Source organism: Plecotus auritus (assembly GCF_963455305.1).
Source record: "Plecotus auritus genome assembly, chromosome: X".
In the NCBI taxonomy this organism is placed as follows: domain Eukaryota; kingdom Metazoa; phylum Chordata; class Mammalia; order Chiroptera; family Vespertilionidae; genus Plecotus; species Plecotus auritus.
In genome coordinates this window covers 40834838-40859130 of record NC_137784.1, presented here as the reverse complement: position 1 = coordinate 40859130, position 24293 = coordinate 40834838, and the positions used below count along the sequence as shown (strand labels likewise).

Sequence of the window (24293 nt, the reverse complement as noted above, 5' to 3'; positions counted from 1 at the left end):
TTTACGTAATTGTGCAATTTAATTGTATGAATTAATGAATACCTTTAATGCCATGATAATCAAGAATTTAGTGTTAAAAACAGTTTTATTATTAATAAGAAAATTACTTATTAAACTCCTTTTAAACCCTTAAATATGGGTTTATTGATAAATACTGACTTAAAGACATCTGATCACATTGTAACAATCTCACTTGAAAGTACCCATGCATAAGTAACTACACTGCCTGCATAAGGAACTCATTCAACATGGATGCCTCATTTAAATGAGGGGGGAAAACCCTGATTCCTAAATTCATAGCTCTTTGCATTAATCTCATATGCTCTGATTTAGCATAGCAGTTAATGACTTTAACTCCAGATACTGATCCCACAATGCTCAAGTATGATTGAGACTCTTTGAGTCCCTGGACTAAGACGGGCTACGAAGCATAAAGGTAGGGATGTGGGAAAGCATGTGTGCTACAGCATACTAAAAACGAATTTTAGTTTTCTTATATTAGAACAATTCTTATTCCCTTTTTAATTTCCACAATATGATTAGGGGTTAAATGTAAAAGTTAAACATATGTAAAATACATATAACAGCTGATTCTATTACATTTTCAAAGTGTGTATACATTTTTTGGGATACCCTATAAATATATAGTATCACCCTATACGTTGTATTCTACTTTTTTCACAGAACATATCTAAAAGTATGTAGGGCCGTTCCTGGTACACAGTAAGTGCTAATGAAATTTTTATTATTATTTGTGATTATTTCATTAGGTGAGAATCTTAGAAGTAGGAGAGAAAAAAATGGCGGTGGAATAGACAGACGTGTCCTGAGCCTTGTACTGGAAGAGATAGAAAGAACAGCTGAGGGTTGCATGGGGAGTGTCTGTTGGTGAGTTAAGGGACAGCTATACTCCAGGAGAAGGTGGGGGACTGCTGGACAGGGCCCCCCTGACTGGGCAGACCCCACTGCTGCTGGGTTCCCTCCTGGAGCCACAGGCTTGGACGCAGAGACCGCGCCATCTTGAAGGGGGAAGTAGATGTTATTGGAAGCCTGAAAATCTACAACTGCGGCACCCACCGAAAAGCTGCGAACCCCAGAACACCGGTCCCCAATTGGCACAAACACGCAGATTCAGAGGAGCTCTACACTCCACCACAGAGGGGTCAGATTTCACCTGGGATAAGGAGAGAGAGAACTACATAACCAGACACCCAGAGAAGAGAGTGCATGGGGAGACAAAGAAACAGCCCACATATGAAGGAAAAGCAGGCATCACCAGAAAAGGAAGTAAACAAAATGGAGGCAAGCAACCTGTCAGAGAAAGAATTCAGAGAAATGGTCATAAGGTGGCCGAAAAGAATGGAAGACAAATTTAACAAAATGAGTAAGAACCAAGAGGAAATGAAGAAGAACCAAGAAGAAATGAAAAATGACATCGCTGCTGTAAAGAACTCAATAGAAAGCATCAAGAGTAGACTAGAAGAAGCAGAGGACCGCATCAGTGAGATAGAAGGCAAGGTAAGAAAAAATACCCAAGTAGAGCAGCTTCTAGAAAAAAAAATTAAAAAGCAGGAGGAGAGCCTAAGGGAACTTTGGGACAACACACACACAAAAAAACAACATCCACATAATAGGGTGGCCAGAAGGAGAGGAAACTGAGCAAGGAATAGAAAACTTGTTTGAAGAAATAATGACAGAAAACTTCCCTGATATAGGGAAGAAAAAACCCACACAAATCCAAGAAGCTCACAGAGTCCCAAGCAAAATGAATCCCAAAAGACCGACGCCAAGGCACATTATAATTAAATTGGCAAACACCAACGACAAAGTAAGAATCTTAAAAGCGGCCAGAGAGAGACAGAAAGTTACCTACAAAGGAACCCCCATCAGACTAGCGACTGATTTCTCAACAGAAACTCATCAGGCCAGAAGGGAATGGAATGAAATATACAAAGTCATGCAAAGGAAGGGTCTGAATCCAAGAATACTGTACCCAGCAAGGTTATCCATCAAAATTGAAGATGAAATCAGGAGCTTCACAGACAAAAAAGACTAAGGGAATTTATTACCACCAAACCAGCAATGCAAGAAATGCTAAAGGGTCTGCTGTAAAAAAAAAAAGAAATAGGAAGCAAAGAAGGAACACAGGGGTAAAGAATAAAAATGGTGACAAATAAGTACCTATCAATAATAACTTTAAATGTAAATGGATTAAATGCCCCAATCAAAAGACATAGGGTAATGGATTGGATAAGAAAACATGACCCATATATCTGCTGTCTACAAGAAACCCACCTCAGAAAAAAAGACGCACACAGACTGAGGGTGAAGGGATGGAAAACGGTTTTTCAGGCAAATGGAACTGAAAAAAAAAGCTGGGGTAGCAATACTTATATCTGACAAATTAGATCTCAAAGTGAAGGACATAACAAGAGATAAGGAAGGCCACTTCATTATACCAAAGGGAGCAATCCAACAAGAAGAAATAACTCTAGTAAACATATACGCACCAAATACAGGAGCACCCAAATACATAAAAAAACTCCTGGAGGATATCAAAGGAGAGACTGACAGCAATACAATCATAGGAGGAGATTTTAATACCCCACTATCACCACTGGACAAATCCTCTAAACAAAATATCAGCAAAGAAACATCAATCTTAAATGACTCACTAGACAACATGGAATTAATTGACATCTTCAGAACATTTCACCCCAAAGCTACAGAATATACATTCTTCTCAAGTGCACATGGGTCATTTTCAAAGATAGACCATATGTTGGGTCATAGGCAAAGTCTCCTCAAATTCAAGAAGATAGAAATCATATCAAGCATCTTCTCAGATCACAGTGGCATAAAACTGGAAATCAACTACAATAAAAACAATCCAAAAAATTCAAACACATGGAGACTAAACAGCATGCTATTAAACAATGACTGGGTTACCCGAGAGATCAAGGAAGAAATAAAAAACATCATGGCAACAAATGACAATGAAAACACAACAATCCAAAATCTATGGGACACAGGGAAAGCAGTCTTGAGAGGGAAGTTCATAGCTCTTCAAGCCTACTGTAAAAAACAAGAAACAATGGTAATAAATTACCTAAACCTACAACTCAAAGAGTTAGAAAGAGAGCAATAAGAAAAGCCCAGTGTAAGCAGAAGGAAGGAAATAATAAAGATAAGAGCAGAGATAAACGACATAGAGACCAACAAAACAATACAAAAGATCAACAAAACCAAGAGCTGGTTCTGTGAAAGGATAAATAAGATTAATGAATCTCTAGCCAGGCTCACCAAGAAGCAAAGAGAGAGGACCCAAATAAACAAAATCAGAAATGAAAGAGGTGAAATAACAACAGACCCCACAGAAATACAAAGGATTGTTAAAAAATACTATGAACAACTCTATTCCAACAAACTGGACAACCTGAAGGAAATGGACATATTCCTAGAAAAATATAACCTTCCAAAACTCAATCAGGAAGAATCTAAACATCTCAATAGGCCAATAACTATGGAAGAAATTGAAGCAGTCATCAAAAAGTTTCCAGCAAACAAAAGGCTGTGGCCCGACAGCTTCACAGGGGAGTTTTAGCAAACATTCAAGGAAGAACTAAAACCTATCCTCCTCAGACTATTCCAAAAAATTCAAGAGGAAAGAACACTACCAAGCTCATTCTATGAAGCCAGCATCACCCTAATACCAAAACCAGATAAAGACAACACAATGAAAGAGAATTACAGGCCAATATCCCTCATGAACACAGATGCCAAAATCCTCAACAAAATTTTAGCAAATCGGATCCAGCAGTATATCAGAAAGATCATACACCATGACCAAGTAGGATTTATCCCAGGAATGCAAGGATGGTACAATATCCGCAAATCAATAAACGTGATACATCACATAAACAAATTGAGAGATAAAAACCACATAGTCATATCAATTGATGCAGAAAAAGCATTTCACAAAATCCAACACCCTTTCTTGATAAAAACTCTCAACAAGGTGGGAATAGAGGGATCATACCTCAACATAATAAAAGCTATATATGATAAACCCACAGCTAACATCATACTCAATGGGCAAAAACTAAAACCATTTCCCCTAAGAACAGGAACAAGACAGGGATGCACACTCTCACCACTCCTGTTCAACATAGTACTGGGAAATATTAGCCATTGCAATTAGACAAGAAGAAGAAATAAAAAGCATCCAAATTGGAAAAGAAGAAGTAAAGCTGTCCTCATTTGCAGATGACATGATATTGTATATAAAAAAACCCTAAAAACTCCATCAATAAACTAATAGAGTTAATAAATGAATTCGGCAATGTTGAATGATACAAAATTAATGCCAAGAAATCTATGGCATTTCTATATACCAATAGTGAACTTACAGAAAGAGAGACTAAAAAAAGCAATCCCATTTACCATCGCACCAAAAAAAATTAAGATACCTAGGAATAAACTTAACTAAGGAGGTAAAAGACCTATACACGGAAAACTACAGGACACTGACAAAAGAGATAGAGGAAGATGTAAACAGATGGAAGAATATACCATGTTCATGGATTGGGAGAATCAACATCATTAAAATGTCCATACTACCCAAAGCAATCTATAGATTCAATGCACTCCCCATTAAAATACCAACGGCATATTTCACAGACCTAGAAAGAACTTTTCAAAAATTCATCTGGAATAAAAAAAAGACCCCGAATAGCCACAGCAATCCTGAGAAAGAAGAATGAAGTAGGAGGTATCTCAGTACCAGATTTCAAGCTGTATTACAAAGCCACTGTTCTCAAAACTGCCTGGTACTAGCACAAGAACAGACATATAGATCAATGGAATAGAATAGAGAACCCAGAAATTGACCCATGCTCAATTAATCAGTATGCTCAATAAATCACTATGCTCAATTAATATTTGACAAAGGAGGCATGAACATACAATGGAGTCAAGAGAGTCTCTTCAATAAATGGTGTTGGGAAAATTGGACAGATACATGCAAAAAAATGAAACTAGACCACCAACTTACACCATACACAAAAATAAACTCAAAATGCATCAAGGACTTAAACATACGATGAGAAACCATAAAAATACTAGAGGAATCCACAGCCAGAAAAATCTGACATATACCGAAGCAATTTCTTCACTGATACTGCTCCTAGGGCAATGGAAACTAAATAGATAATAAACAAATGGGAATACATCAAAATTAAAAGCTTTTGCACAGCAAAGGAGACCATCAATAAACAACAAGAAAGCCCACTGCATGGGAGAACATATTTGCCAATGATATCAACAATAAGGGTTTAATCTCCAACATTTACAGGGAACTCATGCAGCTTAACAAAAAGAAGATAAACAACCCAATCAAAAAATGGGCAACTGATCTAAATAGACACTTTTTGAAAGAAGACAGAAGGAAGGCCAAGGGACATATGAAAACCTGCCCAAAGTCACTAATCATTAGAGAGATGCAAATCAAAACAACAATGTGGTACCATCTCACACCTGTCAGAATGGCTATTATCAACAAATCAACAAATGACAAGTGCTGGCAAGGATGTGGAGAAAAAGGAACCCTCGTGCACTGCTGGTGGGAATGCAGACTGGTGCAGCCACTGTGGAGAACAGTATGGAGTTTCCTCAAAAAACTAAAAATGGAACTCCCATTTGACCCAGTGACCCCACTTCTAGGAATATATCCCAAGAAACTAGAAACACGAATCAGAAAGGATATATGCACCCCTATGTTCATAGCAGCACAATTCACCATAGCTAAGATTTGGAAACAACCTAAGTGCCCACCAGCAGATGAGTGGATTAAAGAACTGTGGTACATCTACACAATGGAATACTATGTTGCGGTCAAAAAGGAGTTCTTACCATTTGCAACAACATGGATGGAGATGGAGAGCATTATGCTCAGTGAAATAAGCCAGGCAGAGAAAGATAAATATCACATGATCTCACTCATTTGTGGAATATAATGAACAACATAAAGTGATGAACAAAAATAGATCCAGAGACAGAGAAACATCAATCAGAATGTCAAACCTCAGGGAAGGTAGGGGAGGGTGGGGGTAAGGGGGAGAGATCAACCAAAGGACTTATATGCATGCATATAAGCCTAATCAATGGACACAGACAATAGGGGGGTGGGGTCATGAATGGGAGGTGGGGGGTAATGGGGAAATAAGGACACATATGTAATATCTTAATCAATAAAGAAATTTAAAAAAAGAATCTTAGAAATAGATCAAATTGTGATTATTTTAATGTCTCCAAAATGTTTTACAACTTAAATTAATGCCAGCAGTGTAGCACCAAGATGACTTTTTTCCAGTAATGAATACTGAAATAGGCAATTTTTAAAAAGTCAAGCAATTTAAGATGTATATTAACTGAATAAAAAATTGATACATTAGTTATATTTTCCTAATATGTAAAAATTCACTTTAATGTAGCAAAATAAGTATCTTTCAAATTTGAAATCCAATGTCGTCATCATTTTTTTAGAAGAAAAAGTAAGTAAATTTAGCTAAGTTAATTTTGATGACATTTAACTATTAACCATAAAAGGAAAACTCGCACTTAAACTGATTTCATGCAAGTAAAATAAAACTATATTGTTAGCATTTCTTTGCAACAAATACCAATGTGTGAATATTTTAATATGTAAAAAGTCCATGCAAACCAACAGGAAAAGGACTAAGACTCTAATAGATAAATGGCAAAAGACAAAAAGATGTTTTCCAGCCGAAACCGGTTTGGCTCAGTGGATGGAGTGTCGGCCTGCGGACTGAAGTGTCCCGGGTTCGATTCCGGTCAGGGGCATGTGCCTTGGTTGCGGGCACATCCCCGGTGGGAGGTGTGCGGGAGGCGGCTGATCGATGTTTCTCTCTCATCGATATTTCTGGCTCTCTATCCCTCTCCCTTCCTCTCTGTAAAATATCAATAAAATATATTTAAAACAACAACAACAACAAAAAAACACAAAAAGATGTTTTACAGAAAGAAAAGCACAAATAGCTAATAAGCATTTAGGAAAATATTCAATTTCACTAATAACCAATGAAGTACAATATAACAACACCTCCCCCTTATCGGATTAGACAATAAACACACATGTACACATGCTTTGTTAAGGAGGTTACCTAATGCTGATAAAGTTGCAGTGAAAGAAGCATTCCTAAATACCACTAGTAGGAATCTAAATTATTGTAACATTTGGGAAAAGAAGTTGGCATCATCAGTTTAAAACATCAAGCGAACTGAAACTACTCATACACAGAACCACAGTCATTCTACTTCTAGGAATCTACCTTAAGCTATTGTGGTGTTTTTTTTAATTTTTATTTTGGGGTGAAATTGGACAACTTGAACATATAGGTTTCAAGTGTGGGTTTCTATGTTACAAGATCTGTATATTGCACTATGTGCTCACCACCCAAAGTTAAATCTTCTCTTGTCACATATATTAGAACCCCTTTCTCCACCTACCTTAAGATATTAATATGAAATGAGGATAAAGCTTAATATACCATGATACCCACTAAAGAAGACTTTATAATAATGAAAGAAAAAAACTAAATGTAAGCAAAAAATCAGAATGGTTAAGTAAATTACAGTATAGAGTATAAATTTAAAATTATGTAGAGGAAAGTATTTACTAGTGAATTATTTAACTCCAGTTAAAAACAGGGAGCACAAGACTCAAAATTTGATTCTACAATTTAAAAGATGTTTTACAAATGTATAGAACTATATTACAACATTAAAATTACTTGTTTTTATTGGTGGAATAATGGATAACTCTCCGCCTAAATGTTTCATACTCCGATTTCACCCCACATTTTCTATAATTACTTTTAAAATAGTAAAGAAGTAAAATAACATGCTTATAAACAAGAGGGAAAGTGATTAGAGGACATGCTTTTTTCCTGGATTAAAGGCAGATTGGCATATGATATGACTTACTCTTTCGCTTTCCAATATCCATGTCAGATGTAGCAGCTTCACATAAAAGTACCATCCCTAAGGTAACCCCACCATCTTAAAAACTGTTTAAGGAGCAATTCACATAGACACAAAAGGCATACCACTTTAAAGTAAATTATAATAAATATATAAATCTACATTTAATTATGTAATACTGTAAATAACTAACCTTGTGTCTACACAGCATAAATATTTACTATGAAGATATAATAAAAGCATTTAGGTTGAACTATTACTTTATTCTTAAAAATAAAAATTGGTATTTTAAACAAATGTACACTGTAACTCATAGATGAACTGTGAGTTTTCCTGAAATTTTACTTTGATATAACATTCCTGGACAGTCTTCCAACTTTTGCTTCAACCTCATACACATTTTAAAATATTACCCAGCTGGCATGGCTCAGTGGCTGAGCATCAACCTATGAACCAGGAAGTCATGGTTTGATTTCCAGTCAGGGCATATGCCTGGGTTGCAGGCTCAATCCCCAGTGTGGGGTGTGCAGGAAGCAGCTGATCAATGATTCTCTCTCAACATTGATGTTTTTTTTCTCTCTCTCTCCCTTTCCCTTCCTTTCTGAAATCAATAAAAATATTTAAAAATAAATAAAATATCAAATAGACATTTTAGTAATATTTCAACCACCCTCCAAAGAACACATTTAAAATACACACAATTTAGAGAATAGCAACTAATTTTTATTTGAAAAAGAACTTCTCAAAAATTCTCCAGAATTGCAACAATTAGCCTTTAAAGTACAAATTACTAATTTTGTCCTCTTTTAATAAAAAAAGAAAATCCTACATACCATGGCTTCACGTTTAGTCCGCTTAATAGAAGCTACATAAATACAAAATAGGCATTTCCAGCAAATAGGTAACATATGGCATGGTTGAATGCTAAAATAAACAAAATTGAATTTAAAACTAATATAATGTATTCTAATAGAAAACAGAGATACATCCTGCAGTTTGGTTAATACAAACAGCAAGTAAAAATACTCAAATTAATTATGCATACATGCATGCACACTGTATGCTCCGCATGTGGGTATACTTAAAGCAGAAAGGGAAATAAAAGTGTTCAGATAAGGCCTAAATTAATAACTGGCTCTCATATTTGTCTATTCATCCCTCATTACATCTTGCGCTTTCTCTTCCATAGCCTCTTGTTAGGAATGAATTCATCACATTTTTAGTTGCTTGGCTAAGTCTTCTTCTCCAGAGATTATTTTTTTCTTCTTGAGGTTCTTTACATCCTGGTATGTATAAAGATTGATCATTTCTATAGGCTTTGGTTACAGGGTACTTTAATTAATGGTTGACACTTTTGTATTTGAAAAGGTTAGGGCCTTGCCTTATTTTCTTATTTCTCTGTGATTCCCATGCACTTTTGTAACTATGAAGGCCATACAATGATATAGAAAAGGCTTATAATGCATTAAGAAACCAAACTACAGTTAAAGTATGTCTTTTTTAAAAAAAATGTTTTCATAGATTTTTTTTAGAGGCAGGAGAAGGGGAAGGGGTAGACAGAATCATCAATGAGAGAGAACATCTATGAAGGAGAACATTGATTGGCTGCCTCCTGCATGCCTCCTACCAGGGATTGAACCTGAAACCTGGGCATGTACCCAGAGCGGGAATAGAACCAGTGACCTCTTGCTGCATGGGTCAATCAATGCTCAACCACCGAGCAACACTGGCTGGGCTAAAGTATGTCTCTAACTATAAAAAAAGAACCCCTCCCTCCCACCCCTCATTGTAAAAATACAAAGAATATGAGCAAAGAATGCAAGAAGATATGCAAAAAATAAATACATAGTTTAATAATAGTGTTTTAGATTACAGGTGAAAAAATTCCATATTGCTACCTTATTGTTTTTTTCAAGTATAACTATAATTATGATTAATATCATAAGCAATAAAGACAATTTTAAAAAGTCATTTCTGAGTTCAGAACAACCTATAGTTATAGACCTTGTTTATGTCTTAGTACAGCTTCTACTTTATTTAATTTAAATATATTCAATGTATGAGTCTATTTATGTAAAGTTAAAAAATTGGGTAAAACTAATTCATGGTGTTAACAATCAGAATAGTAGTTAACTTTGGGCAGAAAGGGAATGATCAGGAGGGGTGATGAGATGGAAGGGTACTCTGGGATGTGAGTAAAATTTTATTTCTTCATCTGGGTGCTGGTTACACAATTGTGTTCACTTCATGAAAATTTGTGAAACTGTACACTTATGAATTGTAAACTTTTCTGCATGAATACAATACTTCAAATTTAAAAGTTTAAAATATAATTTTAAAACTTGCTCAGTAGAGCAGGCAAATCATTATACAATTTGCTTTATTAATCATGCAACAAATTGTAGAATATTAAAAACTAGTAGCCCATCGTGCGATATCGCGCACAGTAGGCCACCCGCTGCTTCTGCGGGAGCTGGCGGGAACTGCAGCGCGCTGCCCGGAGCGGCACTGCTTCAGTGGGAGGCAGGCCCGCCGTTTCCTCTCCATGCAAGCCGGCCACCCTGTTCCCCAGAGGCCCTGGCTGCTCTGCGCCTGCTGCCCAGAGGCCCTCCCCAGGGGCGGGGGCAGATCGGTTACAAAGCAAGCATTCTGCAAGGCTGCTCACGCTGCCTGCTCTCAGCAGCCGCCCCCTGAGGACTGGGAGACTCCGGCAGGACTGAGGAGACTGGGTGCCGTCATCTTGTGGCCATGGGCGCCACCATCTTTGTGATGAAGTCATGGTTAATTTGCATATTACCCTTTTATTAGATAGGATGATGAGTAGGTGGATATTTTCCCAAATCATTACTACTTAGAATAGTCTCATTATATTAATTCTTATCAACATTTTAAAAAATTCTTATCAAACTTTGAGTTTTGAGCCTTTAGGCTTTGTGTACAGTAAAAAAAGGAGGGCCCTGACCGGTTTGGTTCAGTGGATAGAGCGTCGGCCTGAGGATTAAAAGGTCCCAGGTTCGATTCCAGTCAAGGGCATATACCTTGGTTGCGGGCACATCCCCAGTAGGAGGTGTGCAGGAGGCAGCTGATCGATGTTTCTCTCTCATCGATGTTTCTAACTCTCTATCCCTCTCTCTTCCTCTCTGTAAAAAATCAATAAAATATATTTTAAAAAAGGGGGGGGAGTAAGTATAATACAAAGTTCCCTACATCTAACAAAATTAAATAGCTTTATTAATTATCTCACCATTATACCTAGCACACAGTACTTAAGGTGTACATCTACTTGTCCCAGTACTACAAGCTCCTTAGACAAATCATGCATTCACAGCATTTAGCAAATAATCACTCAGAAGATAGCATCTTCCCAATAACTACCAACAAAGCAAAAACAAAGTAGAGAAAAAAATTTCACCCTGAAAAAAAAAATCCTCATTTTGCATACTATTAACCAAATTTATGAGAAATTCTATATTCTAACAGGCTTACAATATGTTTCAAATGTATGTGAGATCTTAAACTGTTTAACCTTTAGGCAGAAGGGAAAAGTAAGAAAATTTCAGTTTCTTAAACTTACATGATTATATTTTATATTTTAGGACAAAGCTAAAAAACCAACAAACTGAAAATCAATTAACACATGTTACAATTTTAACTGCCATTCTGCTCCACTATTCAATTTTAAAATATAATTATTTAAGGCCATTTCCAGATACTGAAAGTTTTCCATGGTATAATAACTGGTTAATCTACCAAATCATAAATGAACATTTTCAACATAAATTTTGAAATAATTTAAAATAAAGAAGATAAAAACAAATACTATATGATCTCTGATTGTGGAATCTCTCTATATATATCTCTATCTCTATCTCTATATCCAACCAAGCTTTTGGATATAGAGAACAGGTTGGTGGTTGCCCAAGGCAAGGGGTAGAAAGTGGGAGAAATGGGTAAACTGTTTGTTGTTTGTTTTTCAGTTTAAATAAATTGAATAAAAATAAATAAATTTTAGAATTGGAGAAAAAAACATGAAGTTAAGGCAATATATTTTTTTCAATCTTCTTTCTCATCATTGGGCCTTATTACATATTATACTTTTCAGCTCACCATTCCACGGCTGAATAGATGAAGTCTTCTGACTACAGACTGAATTTTAAGCAGGTAAATTTATTTTCCATATTATATAATATTATTTTAAGAAAATATAATTTCCCCAAATGTTCTTCAAAAAAAAAAAAAAAAAAAAAGACTTAAATGTTTTTTTCCAGAATGTTTTCCTTAAAATATCTCTATTAAATCACTGACATAGCCCTAACCAGTTTGGCTCAGTGGATTGAGCATTGGCCTACGGACTGAAGGGTCCTGGGTTTGATTCCAGCCAAGGGCACATGCCCAGGTTGTGGGTTCAATCCCCAGTGGGGCGTGTGCAGGAGGCAGCCGATCAATGATTCTCTCTCTCCCTCTCCTTCCTCTCCGAAATCAATAAAAATATATTAAAAAAAAAACACTGACATAATAAAATGGGGAAAGATTTACAAGGGATAGGCAAAAGTAGGTTTACAGTTGTATGTGCAACACAGTTTATTCTTATATTATTATTTATTAATTATTGTATTTATTATGAACAACTATAAACCTACTTTTGCCCACCCCTATACATGAACATTTATTAAAGGTGGTATTTCCAGGGGTTTTGACTTTTTTCTTTTTCTTTTTTTAAAAATATATTTTATTGACTTTTTACAGAGAGGAAGGGAGAGAGATAGTAGTAGTTTCCAGGAAACAGAACCCTGTCTACTTCACAGTCCCAACCTGAGGCTGACCCCCTTTACACTTAGCCAGGTATTGCTTTGAGCTTATCAAGACATTGTTTCATCTACATTTCACCTAAGCCCCACCCCTTGCCCAAATCCTAGAACCCTATCTTTCCTAAGGTAAGATGTCCCTTGGTTCCCCTGACATGCAATCTATCTTATAGCAAGGGCCAATAAACCTGGCTTTATCAGAGTGCATGTTTGTCCCTGGTGGTCTTCAGTTGATTAGGCTAAAGATAGATGATATAGTAATATGACTACAAAGATATTATGACTTGCATTAATAAGAGAGTAGCCTCAACCAAACTGTAGAGAGAATACTATAATGTGAGAAAAAAGACAAAAACACAGCACCAAGGACTTATTATAAAGAGGATACTGAATAGAAGAACAATATGTGTTTCAGCTACAAACTGGGCTTGACTGCTTCCATGGATATAATTCTGGGAGGAAAAAAAGAGACAAAATTAAGTCTTTAAATATCCATTAAATATTGGTATCCTAATCCTAAAATGGGCTATTTTCAAACTCTATGAAATTGATTCACCTTATGTATGTAAGCATTAGGTCTGTGGCATTCATCATAAATAAAAGCTATTTCTGTGTTATTTAAAATTTTTATCTTTTCATTGTACTTATACTATCTTTTCAACAAAAGAATCACGAGAAAACTAGTATTTCCGTATATAAAATCGTGAGGTACATAATGTAAGGTCCATGATGATAGGGATCATATTTTTCTTGTTTATCACTATATCTAATAATATATAGCACAGTGCCTAGAAACAGTAGAGGCTCAAGTACTTGATCAAATATTGTATTTAGCTGAAGGTTGACTTTCATTCTTAGCTAGATTATTCAAAAGGACACACCAAATAGCATAAGGAACTTTTAAGAGCACTGCATCTTCTTTTTAGCAACTGAAGCTCGTAAACAGAAAGATTGAAAATCCAGAACTAAATCTAGTTCTCTCATATGCTGACACTGGTCTCACAGGCTAATCATTATTAAGGTTAACTTTGGTATACAATAAAAAGAAATCCTGGACTTTCCTTACCACATGTCCTGTGTGGGGATTCTTATGAGCATATGGTGGTCCTCTTATATGATTCCACATTTGACCAGATGTCATAGCAAGCACAAAACACTAGGAAACAAAAAATAATGACATACTTTTTAACATGGTGCAGTTGTTCCCACCTTGATTAAATTGATAAGCATATGAAAAGCACATCTGCTTAAGTAATACATGAAGAACACATTTTTTCAGATAAATTATTTCTTAATTAAGGCTTATATTTCACAAGGATCACAAGAATAAATAATATTTACTTCAAAAGGAAAACACCATTTAAAAATTATAAATAAGCTGATACAAGTTTTAAAATTGAATATTGAAAAGTCCTTTAAAAGAATATTTTTTTAAAAAAAACTGCAGATTTTCTAGAGGTGACAGTCTATCATTTAGGTTGAACAAAAAAATTGGTACTCTCCAAGCTCTGGCCATCCTAATGATATAATGGAGGAGAAAAACTGATTTTAAGGAATAAAATAAAAATATATAAAATCCTTTCCACAGTAAGAAATAAACAAAATGCTACCTACCAATACAATATTAGTTTTATTCATGCAATTTTCTTCTAAAATTCACTCACCAAAGCTGCAAAAGCCCATCCAGTTTTATTAAAGAGAAATTCCATATTGCTTCTTCGGAGATACACAAGTCCACCAATAACAGCTAAAAGCAATCCCAACATAAGGGGACCAGCATAATTTGGAGGTCTTATTACTCTAATCTAATGGAAAGGAGAGAAAAACGTTTTAAATTATGAAATTGATTCACTAATTACATAGGTCAACATAATTTGAAATGGAAGCAATCAAATCAGTGTGTTTACTTTCAGGGAAAATTACATTTTTTTATTTTCATCCTAATCATGAGAGTCTACATGCTTGGCTCTACAATGTATCTTAAAATGGGCTGGAGTAAGTACAATAGTCTGTTTAACTACAACATAATACTTTTCATTAATAAGTATTTGCCAAGTACAACTAGATAGTCCACGGACTTAATAATGTCAAAAGAGTGGTTTCCATTCTGAATTCAATAACAAAGGATGTTTTTTAATTTCACTCTTTCATCATGATGATTCTGTTAAATGCTACTTATGAAGGGACTGCCAAACTACTTATTACCACCTCAGTGATATGGGGACTAGACCAATTAGGATATTCCCAGTAAGATTCCAAGTGGATAATGGCAAAGTAACTTTCTACAAAGTAGGGAAACTTACAGTGACATCAGTTCTGTCAGCAATCCACCGGGCAATCTGCTCAGCTGAAAAACCACGCACCTGCAACTCATACGTATCACCTCTTTTGGGTTTCCCTTTTGCAGGAAAGTTGATAAAAGTTGGAGCTGAATTCATGTTTAGCTAAATAAAAAGAAGTCCATGAAAATATAAGTTATCAAGGAAAAGAAGTAACAGCAAATATTATCTTGAAAATTAGGCATTTTATAAAGATGGGGAAGCCCAGGTTTAAGTAGGTTAAGTGACTTGCCTGAGGAAAATGGTAAATGGCGGAGCCAGGATTCAAATCAAACGCTGCCTGTAACCATAATTAGCACACTGCTGACCAAATAGAAACTCCTAGCTAAGAAACCTACATTTTACTCCTTCAGAATGGAAAATCGCCCATACCGCCAACATTTTAATCTGTTCTGAGATTATGCAAAAAAGAATACATTTGTCCTAACTGGTTTGGCTCAGTGCATAGAGCGTCGGCCTGGAGACTCAAAGGTCCCAGGTTCGATTCCGGTCAAGGGCATGTACCTTGGTTGCAGGCACATCGCCGGTGGGGGGGTGTGCAGGAGGCACCTGATTGATGTTTCTAACTCTGTATCCCTCTCCCTTCCTCTCTGTAAAAATTCAATAAAATATATTTTAAAAAAGAATACATTTATTAGAACTAAAACTGTCTTATGTAGCTGAGGTAAGATCCAAATAGAGTACATTCTCAATTAGAAAGAAACTGTAAGATAGGGCTCTAAGATTGCAATGAAAACCAATACAAAATGGCAGCCATAAGCAGAAATAGTTAATTCTAAAAGGTTCATAAATGTTTACTGATAAGCACCACAGTTCTCAATACTCTATGATGAAACCATGATATGTTTAAGAAGACAACACTGGAATTGCTAAAATAAAGAAACCATGACTGACTTATCTGCATTCTATCTTTCCTGACCTAACTGTACTTGTGAAAAACAGAAAGTCTGACTAAGTCCAGGGAAAAGATGCTGGACCATCAGATGCAAACATTCAGGTTCACTCAGCAGGTAACTCTAAAATGAAGATTAGCTAGTATAAAACAATTATAATTAAAAGATATCAGCCAATATAATAACCCAACTTCCTTGCTTTGATTCTATACTTACAATAAAACCATTCTAAACATAATTGTTTAGACTTATCCATAGTGGAGAGGGTATACTAATTAGTGGGTATGATTACTTTGGACTCCCTGGCAGTATAAGACAGGGAATTAATAGATTAGCTTTTTGGCTACCAACGCCTATGGACTTGTAAAAAAATGTTTTTATTGATTTCTGGGGGAGGAAGTGAGAGAAGAATAGAAACATCAATGATGAAAATCATTGATTGGCTGCCTCCTGCATCACCCCCCGGGGAATGTGCTCTAACCAGGAATTGAACCATGACCTCTTGGTTCAAGGGTTGACGCTCAACCACTGAACCACACTGGCCTGGCATGGATTTTTATGATTTGGTGAGTGTGCACAAAGTCTCCAGAGTTAGCTAAATTCTGACTACACTGTTAAAATTCAATTTCTCAGCCTGCAAAGCTAAGGACAGTGTTCACTCCACCAAACTGCTGCCCAAATTTTAAGCCAAACTCTTCAATATTTGTTTAGCTATACCACCTTTGGATTTCTTTTTTTTTTTTCTTTTTTTAAATATATATTTTATTGATTTTTTACAGAGAGGAAGGGAGAGGGATAGAGAGTGAGAAACATCGATGAGAGAGAAACATCGATCAGCTGCCTCCTGCACGCCCCCCACTTGGGATGTGCCCGAAACCAAGGTACATGCCCTTGACCAGAATCGAACCTGGGACCCTTCAGTCCGCAGGCTGACGCTCTATCCACTGAGCCAAACCAGTTAGGGCCCACCTTTGGATTTCTTTAAAAATATGTCTAGAAGGATTAAAAATGGTGACAGAGTAAGTGGAAGCTACACTGACACTCTCCCAGGACCAAATTGGAAATACAACTAAAATACAGAAAAACTATCCTGAAAAGTCAACTGAAGACTAGCTGGAAAACCCTAATAACCAAGGACAAAAAATGGAGACTGCATACTTGCCTAGGCGGTGTGGCTCAGTGGTTGAGCATCGACCTATGAACCAGGAGTTTTAAAAAATCATAGGGTTGTAAGGACCAACCCCAGTCCATTCCTGCACCACTATTACCATTTCTAGACTTTTCTGAATTTATCCATATACATATGTAAGTACCAACAGAAAACATGTAATATTGCTTTGTTTGTTTTATTTTATTAATATAGTTTTATTTATTTCAGACAGGAAAGGAGGAAAGATAGAAACATCAATAATGAGTGAGAATCATTGATCGGCTGCCTCCTGCACGCTCCCTACTGGGGATCGAGCCTGCAACCCAGGCATGTGCCCTGGCTGGGAATTGAACCATGACCTCCTGGTTCATAGGTCAATAGTCAACCACTGGGCTACTGAGCCACACCGGCTGGGCCAATTTGCTTTTTTTTACTTATCCGTGTTTGATAGATCTATCCATGATAAAATAAAATATATAAAATATATAAAATAAAAGGGTAATATGCAAATCAACAGAATGGTGGAACGACCCATCGCTACAATGCGCACTGACCACAAGGGGGCAGATGCTCAACACAGGAGCCGGGCTCATGGTTCACAGCTGGCGAGCACAGCTGGGGTGGCAGCAGCGCTAAGGATGTGCAACTGCCCCTGGGATTGGAGAGGGTCCAGGCTGGGCTGAGGGACACACACACACACACACACACACACACACACACACACACACACACACACACTGCACGAATTTCGTGCACCAGGCTTCTAGTATATATATATATATATATATATATATATATATATATATAAGCTTCACTCATATTTTATTAATTGTGTTATTGTTGGACATTAAGAGTTTTTTTCTATTAAAAAATAATGTTGCAATGAACAGCCATGTATTTATCTCCCTGTATACTTGGTATACCTGTGACAGTGTTTCTATAGAAATGGAACTGCTGGATCAAAGGGCAGGGACATTTTAAGTTAAAATGGATAGAGCCAATTTGCCTTCCAAAATAACTGTACCAATTTATATTTCTACCCATTAATGTAGGAAATTACCTGTTTCCCCACATTTTTGCCAAAAGTTGATCTAATGTGTAAATATTGTATATCACTATTATTGTAGCTTGTATTTCCATGATTACTAATGTAACATCTTTATACTAAAATAAGCACCTTAAAACTATCCTGTAGGCTGAAGACACAATCAAACCTGGCTGGTTTGGCTCAGTGGATAGAGCGTTGGCCTATGGACTGAAGGGTCCCAGGTTTGATTCTGGTCAAGGGCGCATGCCTGGGTTGTGGGCTCAATCCCCAGTGGGGGGCATGCAGGAGGCAGCCAATTGGTGATTCTCATCATTGATGTTTTTGTCTCTCTCTCCCTCTCCCTTCCTCTCTGAAATCAATAAAAATATATTTTAAAAAAAGAATGAAAGGGCAATCTATGAAATGGTAGAAAATATCTGCAAATCATATATTTGATAAGGGGTTAGTATCCAATATATATAAAGAACTCCTATAATTCAACAAAAAAACAACCTGACTAAAAACTAGGTAAAGGATCTGAATAGACATTTCTCCAGAAAAGATATACAAATGGCCAATAAGTACATGAAAAGATGCTCTATCTCACTAATCCTTAGGGAAATACAAATCAAAACCACAATGACTATTACCTCACACCATTAGGATGGCTACTATTACAAAAAACAAAAATAAAAACCAGAAAGTAAGTGTTGGTAAGGATATAGACAATCTGGAACCCCTGTGTACTGCTGGAATACAAAATGGTGCAGCCACTATGTTAAATAGTATGCAATGATTCTCTCTCATCATTGATGTTTCTCTTTCTCTCTCTCTCTCTCTCTCTCTCTCTCTCTCTCTCTCTCTCTCTCTCCCTTCCTCTCTGAAATCAATAAAAATATATATTTAAAAATAATAAAAATTAAAAATTATGAACAGAAATGCCATCTGATCTAGGAATTCCACTTCTGGTTATATATCTAAAGAACTGAAAGCAGCCCAGCCAGTGTGGCTCAGTTGGATGAGCATCAACCCATGAACCAGGAGGTCACAGTTCAATTTCCAGTCAGGGCACATGCCCAGGTTGTGGGCTCGATTCTCAGTAGGAGGCATGTAGGAGACAGCCGATCAATGATTCTCTCTCTCATCAATGTTTCTATGTCTCTAGCCCTCTTCCTTCCTCTCTCTCTAAAAAAATCAATAAAAACATTTAAAAAATTTATATAATAAAATAAAATATACAAAGAACTCTTAAAACACTACAATAAGAAAACAAACCAATTAAAAAATGGGTCCAATCGCATAACCAATAGACACAGACAATAAAGCAGTAATAGCCTGAGGGGGGCCGGGTACAGAGGGAGGGAGTCAATTGGACGAGGAGAGGATATCTGTAACACTTTAAACAATTAAGATAATTTTTTTAAAAAATGGGCCCAAGATCTTAAGGGACATGTCACCAAAGAAAATATACAAATGGCAAATAATCATTTGAAAAGATGTCCCACATAATATATCACCAAAGAAATGCAAATTAAAACAGTGAGATACCACTACACACCCACTAGCATGGCCAAAATGCAGAACATGTCACCACCAAATGTTGATGAGGATGTGGAGTAATGGGAACTCTCATTCATTGCTGCTGGGAATGCAAAATGGTACAGCCACACTGAAGATAGTTTGGCAGTCTTCCAAAACTTGGAAGCAACCAAGATGACCTTTAGTGAGTGAATGAATAAACAAACTCTGGTATATCTGGACAATGGAATATTATTCATCAATAAAAAGAAATGAGCTAGCCCTAACCGGTTTGGCTCAGTGGATAGAGCGTCGGCCTGTGGACTCAAGGGTCCCAGGTTCGATTCCGGTCAAGGGCATGTACCTTGGTTGCAGGCACATCCCCAGTAGGGGGTGTGCAGGAGGCAGCTGATCGATATTTCTCTCTCATTGATGTTTCTAACTCTCTCTCCCTCTCCCTTCCTCTCTGTAAAAAAATCAATAAAATATATTTAAAAAAAAAGAAATGAGCTATCAAGCCATAAAAAGACATGGAGGTACTTTAAATACATATTACTAAGTGAAAGAAGGCAATCAGAAAAGTCTACATACTGTATGATTCTAACTATATGGCATTCTGGAAAAGGCGAAACTATAACAACAGTAAAATATCAATGGTTACCAACAGTTAGAAGGGAGGGATGGACTGGCAAGGTATGGATGATTTTTAGGACAATAAAAATACTCTTTATGATACCATATTGATGGACAACTGTCATTATACATTTGTCCAAACCAGTAGACTATACAATACCAAGAGTTAAACGTACTGTAAACTGTGTACTTTTGGGTGTTTATGATGTGTCAATGTAGGCTCATCAACTGTAAAAAATGTACTACTCTGGTGGGAATGTTGATAGTGGGGAAAGCTATCCATGTTTGAGGTAGGGGGTATATAGGAAATCTCTGTATTTACCCCTCAATTCTGTAGTGAACCTTAAGTTGCTCCTTAAAAAAATAGACTTCAGCCCTAGCTGGTTTGGCTCAGTGGATAGAGCATTGGCCTGCAAACTGAAAAGTCCCAGGTTCGATTCTGGTGAAAAGCACATGTCGGGTTGTGGGCTCGATCCCCAGTGGGGGGCTTGCGGGAGGCAGCTGATCAATGATTCACTCAACATTGATGTTTCTATCTCTCCCTCTTCCTTCCTCTCTGAAATCAATAAAAATATATTTTAAAAAATAAACTTCATTTTTTAAAATGTTTATTGATTTCAAAGAGGAAGGGAGAGGGCGAGATAGAAACATCAATGATGAGAGAGAATCATTGATCAGCTGCTTTCTGCTCAACCACTAAGCCACACCAGCTGGGTAAATACACTTCATTTTTTTAAAAATACAGGTGAGCCTGAATGGTGTAGATCAGTGGTTGAGCATCGACCTATGAACCAGGAGGTCACGGTTCGATTCCTAGTTGTAGCCCGTGCCCGGGTTGCTGGCTCAATCCCCAGTGTGAGGCTTGCAGGAGGAAGCTGATCAATGATTCTCTCTCATCACTGATGTTTCTATCTCTCTCCCCGTCACCCTTCCTCTCTGAAATCAATTAAAAAAATATAGGTGAGAGAGGTCATGATTGACAGAGCTCATACATATGGGATCCAGGGCACATGAAAGGGGTGAAGCTTTGAACAAGGAGCTTTTCCACTAAGACAAGAAAGAAGCAGGGCGTAAAGACAAGTACAGTACCTAACTCTACTAAAAACTTCATTACAATGATGGTATAATGATGGATTAATGCTGATTTAAAAAGTTACTTGATAGCCGAAACCGGTTTGGCTCAGTGGATAGAGCGTCGGCCTGCGGACTGAAGGGTCCCGGGTTCGATTCCAGTCAAGGGCATGTACCTTGGTTGTGGGCACATCCCCAGTGGGAGGTGTGCAGGAGGCAGCTGATCGATGTTTCTCTCTCATCGATGTTTCTAGCTCTCTATCCTTCTCCCTTCCTCTCTATAAAAAATCAATAAAATATGTAAAAAAAAAAAAAAGAACCTACAAGGTAGGTACTATTATAAAAAGTTACTTGATAAATTGTCAACTAAAAATGTTTAAAATGGTAATTTTTATTATGTATATTTACCACAATTGTGTGTGTGTGTCTATTACTTAATTACAACCCAATTTCCATATTCTATTAGGTTAAGCACTGACTATTACATTTCATGGCTAGCTCAAGTTCAGTTTTTATTTTACTAAGTACTCTAGATCTTACATAAAACAAGTCATATTTAACTTCTTGTGGCCATTGAAAAAGATGTATTTCACTTTATCCATAGTTTGCCTATTCCTACTTTTTTAAAAAATATATATATTTTATTGATTTTTTGCAGAGAGGAAGGGAGAGGGATAGAGAGTTAGAAACATCGATGAGAGAGAAACACCGACCAGCTGCCTCCTGCACACCCCTCACTGGGGATATGCCTGCAACCAAGGTACATGCCCTTGACCGGAATCGAACCTGGGACCTCTCAGTCCGCAGGCCGACGCTCTAGCCACTGAACCAAACCAGTCAGGGCGCCTATTCCTACTTAATAGAATAAACCAAAGATCTTACCATCTGAAATACATCAGAGCCTTCATCAAAATCCACCATAGCAAAAAATATCCTGTTTGTAAATGCACTGGAGTATCGCCAGGAGTTTGCCAGGATCTGGAATTCTTCATCTGCTTGCCTGGATGTAATCAGATTTGTGAAGATAAAACATAAAACATTTTTAAAAGCAATCTAGTTTATTAGAAGTAAAACAGATCCAAAGACTCAACAGTAATTTTCCAATGGTGGGGGGCAAGTCAGTTTCTGCTGATGGGGTTAGGACAAACGCTGACAAAGTCTGTCATTGTTTTGGCATAAGAGAAGTCTTACCCCAACTGTTGGAGATTTCAATAGAAAGTAGTAATTACCTGTCTATACTTCATACTTTGTGCCTATTTCTTATCTTAAAGCCCTTCAGTAGTCACTGGAAAATCCACCTAATTGTCTCTACCACAATTTTTAAAAAAATGTTTTTATTGATTTCAGAGAGAGTAAGGGAGAGGGAGAAAGAGATAGAAACATCAATGATGAGAGAGAATCATTGATCAGCTGCCTCCTGCACGGCCCCTACTGGGGATTGAGCCCACAACCTGGGCATGTGCCCTGACCAGGAATTGAACCATGATCTCCTGGTTCATGGGTTGACGCTCAACCACTGAGCCACACTGGCCGGACTACAACAATTTACTTCTAAGAGTTCAAATACAAGACTGAAGTATTTTCCTAGGTAAAGTATATGATAATACTAGAGGCCCAGTACACGAATTTGTGCACTGGTGGGGTCCGAACGGCCCGCCCCAATTAGGGCTGATGGGGCTGGGCCAGCCAAGGGGAGGGGATGTGGGAGGTTGGCTAGCCAGCCCCGCCCCCTGGTAGAATTCCAGGTCAAGGGGACAATTTGCATATTAGCCTTTTATTATATAGGCTTAATCCGTTTTAAAAATCGAAAGTACAAAATGCTACTTAGTAAATAAAACTATAGTCAGATGAACTATTAGGGTGAAAAATAAGAAGAAACTAGGGAATTGAGATTAACTGAAACTCAATTCATGTTTGAATTTTTTTTTCTTTCTTTTTTTTTTTAGAGAAAGGGAGGGACCCCATTTATTAACACTAGTGGACTCCAGGATTGACTTTTCCCTTATTGCCCATATGTTTTCAGTTTCTGAGATCTGACAATTCTTCATTTGTGATTTTCTCAACCCCTTCCCATTTATTTTCATTGCTATTATCAACATCAAATCCTTAATATCTAGTTTCTTCTCCTCCAAGAAATTCCTTGGAAACTGTTGCTTTTCTATTACCTTCAGAACACAGTCTCCAAGCTCTTTCACTGGTTATTCAATGTTCTTAATCATCTAGGTCCAAATAATGCATCTAGCTTTTAAGTTGCCTTTCTACCAATCTCAAACAAGATATCTTAACTGCAGCTTTTTATTTATTCTTATCTGTTTACCCTTGCACATGGCATTGCTTCTACCTCTATCTAAATCTGATCCATCTGTCTAGCCCTAATACAAGTCCTATCTTCTCCATTAGGCCAGCCCTAACTACTCCTGTTATATGTCCTTCCTGAATTTTACAGTACTTACTATGTACACAATTCATAGAGTACTTATCCTAAATTTTCTTATATTGCCAGTAAAATTTTCATGTGTGGAACTCATTTCCCTAACCCAGTGGTCGGCAAACTCATTAGTCAACAGAGCGGCAAACCGCGGGGTGCCTCGTGAGCCGCAGTTTGCCGACCACTGCCCTAACCAGATGATGAGGGTAGGGTATCTCTCTTATACTTCTCATCCTAATAGCACCAAATATCTATATATATAAAACCCTAATATGCAAATAGACCGAACAGCAGAACAACCAAAAAACCAGTCACTATGAAGTGCGCTGACCACCAGAGGCGCGCGCGGAACATGGCGGGTGTTGGCCGTGGAGGGATGGTGGAGCAGGTGAGCAGGGGCGCTAGAGCAAGGTGGGGCACCGGTTGCT

The 24293-nt window shown here is 37.1% G+C and overlaps 1 protein-coding gene across 1 annotated transcript in view; it reads right to left on the bottom strand.

The window, feature by feature from the left end:
• Nucleotides 1-24293, bottom strand: part of MAGT1 (magnesium transporter 1) — a 60326-nt gene that overhangs the window by 2505 nt on the left and 33528 nt on the right. The window contains exons 3-8 of the mRNA XM_080652820.1: nt 22320-22437; nt 15110-15250; nt 14471-14611; nt 13873-13962; nt 13195-13258; nt 8005-8079 (exon numbers count right to left, since the gene is read on the bottom strand). Coding sequence (XP_080508946.1) covers nt 8005-8079; nt 13195-13258; nt 13873-13962; nt 14471-14611; nt 15110-15250; nt 22320-22437 — 629 coding nt within the window. The remainder of the gene's footprint in view (nt 1-8004; nt 8080-13194; nt 13259-13872; nt 13963-14470; nt 14612-15109; nt 15251-22319; nt 22438-24293) is intronic.